This window comes from Magnolia sinica, chromosome 4, assembly GCF_029962835.1.
Source record: "Magnolia sinica isolate HGM2019 chromosome 4, MsV1, whole genome shotgun sequence".
Classification (NCBI taxonomy): Eukaryota; Viridiplantae; Streptophyta; class Magnoliopsida; order Magnoliales; family Magnoliaceae; genus Magnolia; species Magnolia sinica.
This window is the reverse complement of record NC_080576.1, coordinates 3,722,945-3,727,603: the sequence shown is the minus strand read 5'-3', so window position 1 is coordinate 3,727,603 and position 4,659 is coordinate 3,722,945. Positions and strand designations below refer to the sequence as shown.

Genomic DNA, 4,659 nt, shown 5'->3' with positions numbered 1-4,659 from the left:
CCTCCTCCTCCTCCTCTTTCTTCTCTCTATAGGGCTATTCATGAGTCAAGCTAGCTCGAAAAGCTCGCTCAACTCGGCTCGAGTTAGCTTGAATTGACTCGGCTTGAATGGCCGATTCGAGCCGAGCCAAACTAATTATTTGAAGCTCGAGTTGAGTTCAAGTCAAGTTTGACCAGGGGGCATTTCAACTCGACTCGATTCGAACTCGACTCGACTCGAAGCTTGAACTCGAGCTCGACTCGAATCGATTAATAAATTACCCCCTTCCCTTTCCCTTTCTTCTCTTTCTCTACCCACTGCTTGCCGCACGCCTGCCCCGACCACCACCATCAGTTTTCATTTCAGCTCCAACAATAGTATGATTTCAATCTTTTGAGATCTACTTCTTAGGCGAGAAACCCAAGAAATTCGAGATGGGTTCTTTTCAGATTTGTTAGAGCCTCAAGGAAATCCAATGATCTGATTGGCTAGAGCTCTTTACTTGATTTTTGATCTGTTGGTGGAAGAAGATCAAGAACAGATCGGTTCTCACAGGTTTCCTCATTCGATTCAAAGCTTTGCTTGGTTTTTTTCATCGGGTTTTGCTTTGATTCTCTTAAGATTTTTGAATTTTTCATCAATGGAGGAGGATCGAGAACGGAATCCATTACTCCCTCACCCAACAAGCTCGAGCTCGACTCGAGGAACTCGACTCGACAGCTTTGACAAACAAGCCAAGCTTCAATGTTAAGCTCGAGGCCAAGCTCGAGCTCGAACTCGAGTACATCATGGACAAGCCAAGCCAAGCTTGGTCCACCTCGACTCGACTCGGCTCAATGCCCACCTCTACTCTTCTCTCAGTCCGGGCTAGACCGGACTCGAATCGAGTCAGGCATTCTGGACTCGGTATCGAGTCGGATCGAGTTCGGGTCAAGCTTATTTCAAAACCGGATTGAGTTGAGTTAGCCCTAACTCGGTCCGACTCGATCGGATGCCCCGGCTCTAATTGCATCTTACCCTTGCAATCTCTACCCAGGAATGGGTAGATTTATGTGGAGGCCCATTGTGATGCTTTTGTTTATCCAAGCCATCCATCCCTTTTCTCCATCATTTTAAATCATGAGCTCAAAAATGAAACAGATCCAACGCTCAAGCTGACCAACATGTTATACACCTAAAACAATTTTGGCCATTGATATTTCCAAACCCTTTAGGCATACCTGCCTTTGCCGAATGAATTGCCAATTCCCAACATCTGACTTTGGATCTAACCTTTTATGCTTGTGGATTGGATCTTTTGAAGTTTTGGACATCAATCCAGATTGCCAAATAGATCTATTACCGTTCATACAATTAATTGGAATAATTCAACGGATGAATCAACAGGAAACAGTTGATGCCCAAAAGGTAGAAATAGCAATCAAAAGTTCAACTGATCATTCAACAACTAGGAAACAATACAGTGCTAAGAGCAGAATCACACAATTTATTAAAAGAAAATATCCAGAAAGCCCATTCATCCCTAAACGAGGTCATGGACGGTTAAAACTCAAGCAAGACTTTCCAGACCCTCATTGAACACATAATCAAAACCTTTCATTTCGAAATCGGGGAGTGCCATACCAATCTCAACCCCACCTTCTTCATCTGTGTTCTCGGCAAGAGACATGGCCCCAGACCCTTCGATGGAAAGAATCTCCACCTTTTTAGGCTTCCCCCATCCGAAATCGGTATCGTAGACCCGGAACCGAGGAGACCCGGCCACCGAGAAGATCCGCTCGCTCGCTAACTCCAAGTACCTCCGGAACCACCCCTCCGCGCCTTTCAAAAACCCATCTCCTGCCAACCCGCGAATTCCTCTCCCAATCGACTCGGTCGCGACGACCACTCCACCTTCCTGAGTCAACTCGCTCAGCTTCGCCTGCACGAAGCACGCGCCGATGCAGTTCCCGAAATACTCGACAGGCAGCGGCGGGTCCATCCGAGCCCGACAATCCACAGCGAAGACGAAATGGGCCGTCTTCTCACCATCCGCGGGCCCACGCGCCCTGAGAAGACAGACCCACACGTATGCGCATGTTAGCACGAACGACGAGATGTGGGAATCTTTCTCGCTCCCCTCAAGTCGTCGGGACGCGATCCAGTCCCTGAGCCGCTCCATGCGGGCGCGACTCAGTACGAAGGTTGCTCGGACCGCGCGGGGCTTGCTCGTAACGCTATTCTCCTCGAGTTTTTCCTTGGGTTTGATTTTCCCCATCTCGATGAAGTGGGCTTTGGTGATCCAATCCAGGGCGCTGGTCTGGGTCCTATCGTAGATCGGGAGCGGCTTGATCGACGCAGCGTCTCCAGATTTACAAATCGACGCCCAGGATTTCATGAATTGTGTCGAGGTCCACCCATCGGCTGCCACGTGGTTCACAGAGATGCCGATGCAGAAACCCGAATCGGGGAAGAGAGTTACCTGCAAGGTCAGGAGTGGCACGGGGAGCTTATCGGTATCAGTTTGCAGGTCAGGCGCGAGATGATGGAAATCGGATACTTCTCGGGGGTGGGATCCGACTAGATGGTGGAAATCATAGTCGGATTCGGCGATGGTGAGCAGGATCGAGTCACCGTTAGCGTAGACGATCTCGTGCTTGCCGGTTTCGGGAGAAAGGGTCAGATTTCCTGCTAGGGGGTAGAAAATCTGGAGGGCGAGGGAGAGAGAGGTCTTGAGGTTGGAGAGGAGAGTGGTGGTGCTGGGGTCGGAGAAATGGTAGAAGTAGAGCCGTTGGACTGGTGGGATATCCAGCCATTGGGCATCGAAGAAGGTGAGTGGGAGAGCAGTTCGTGGGACTGAGTCAGGCGGGGGAGCGACTCGGCAGGTCTCGAGCACTTTCAGTGTGGGGGTGTTCCTCTGGGGTTCCATTGCAGAGCGAGAGTGAGAGAGAGAGTACGTCGTGAATATATTTAAAAAAGAACAGCCGAAAAGGACGCCACGTGTATAGGGCTGCGTGGGAACTTCCGCACGCAGATTTCCTACCCTCGCCCGGACGGTAATCCGTCCGGGAAAGGCTCTGTGGATCCCACATTTATGTAAGTGTTTTATCCACGCCGTTCATAGTTTTTCTAAGATCATTTTAAGATATTTTACACAAAATGAGTTAGGTACAGTTCTTAAGTAGACCACAAAGTGGGGATTGAAATTCCACCATTAAAAACATTTTGGGAGCTGGAGAAATTTCGGATCAAGCTGATATTTGTGTTTTCACTTCATCCACGTCTACGTGACATTATGAATATGTTGGATGGTAAAAAATCCATCACGGTGACCTTTAGAAAGGTTTCAACGGTGGGTGTCGTTATCACTGCATCTTCCTTTTGTGTGGCCCATTGGATCTGTGGACCTGATATATTTTTAGTATCATGCCTTAAAATGATATCCCAAAAGCGATAAACGGTGTGGATAAAATACTAACACTACTATGGGCCTCATAGATCCCTGCCACCGTCCGGGTTGGGGTATGGCGGGTATGGCACAATCCGCGCCGGAACTTCCACCTACCTAACCACGTTTTCATTTAAGAAATTTTACAAACAACTACCTATTTGACATGGAATTAACATTCCGGTATGTTATTTAGAAATGTTTTCAGAAAACTATCCCATCTACCGAATGTATCATCATTCCACCACCTTGCGTTGGAATTTTTTAAACGGCTGGTTTGGTGGGCGTGTGAGCAAATGTGTCAGTTGCTTGGCTGGGCTCTACCGTAATATGTGTCACTATATCTTAGGACTGGGCCTAAAAATCACCCTCATTCATGATTGGAAATAGTTGTTTTGTTATTGTTTTTTTGCACTAAGTGTGTGGGTGCGTCGGAATTGAAATTGCGGCTTCAATTTAAACCGAATGACAATGACCCTGAGCACCAAGATAGGTGGACACGTAATGCAGGACTAAGATCCAAAGAGATTAGTCACTTATTCAACCATTTGTTTAATGTGTAAAATCAGATTAGACGATATTCAGAGAGTGAGGTTCATCCTCTGATGATGGTTTAATGGCTTTTCAATACAGACATGTAGAATGAGAGAAGGGATTCTTACAATCGGTCACAAAGTATAGTTGCAGAACACCTTTCCAATGAATGAACCAAATCCAGCGCGGGAGCTCAGACTCGAATTACAACTAAAAATTACTGGCTACTCAATTATTACTACGAGTCATGCTACAGAATGTAAACCAACAAGCTTGGAGAGTAAAAAATTATACTATAAAATGTAAACTGCTTAATAAGGAAAGTAAAAATTACACTATTAAATGTAAATTGATAGTATAATTTGAAAGATAGATTCGTTTGTTTGGGTTGGTATGAGACCCTCTTCCTTGTTGCTTTGCTTTGCTATTTATATCTTTGATAGGATCATATGTATCCTTTTCACGTTCCAACGGTTTCTATAATCGTTCTCCATTATTGCTTTCTGGATGCTTCCCACTTATAGTTGTGACTGCTTCTTCTCTTGTTACCTATCATGTAACCGTTCGTACACGATTGTTTTTTCATTGACCGCCTAAGCAACACATGGCACCGCCTGATATGTTCTAACTACGCTTATCACGAAATCTCTTCATGCGTATCTAAAGAAAGCAGTGGACTGATAATTATATCAATTTCAAAAGACTACTAGCCTTTATAT

General features: G+C 46.0%; 1 protein-coding gene across 1 annotated transcript; it reads right to left on the bottom strand.

Annotated features, from left to right (window-relative positions):
- Window positions 1-1,354: 1,354 nt before the first annotated feature.
- On the bottom strand, window positions 1,355-2,929 carry LOC131242184 (malonyl-coenzyme A:anthocyanin 3-O-glucoside-6''-O-malonyltransferase-like). The gene has a single exon (XM_058240662.1). The coding sequence runs from the start codon at window positions 2,885-2,887 to the stop codon at window positions 1,529-1,531; it is 1,359 nt and encodes a 452-aa protein (XP_058096645.1). The 5' UTR covers window positions 2,888-2,929; the 3' UTR covers window positions 1,355-1,528.
- Window positions 2,930-4,659: the final 1,730 nt, after the last annotated feature.

Coding starts and splice junctions, on each gene's coding strand:
- LOC131242184 (XM_058240662.1), bottom strand. CDS start 2,887: ATGGAACCCCAGAGGAACACCCCCACACTGAAAGTGCTCGAGACCTGC.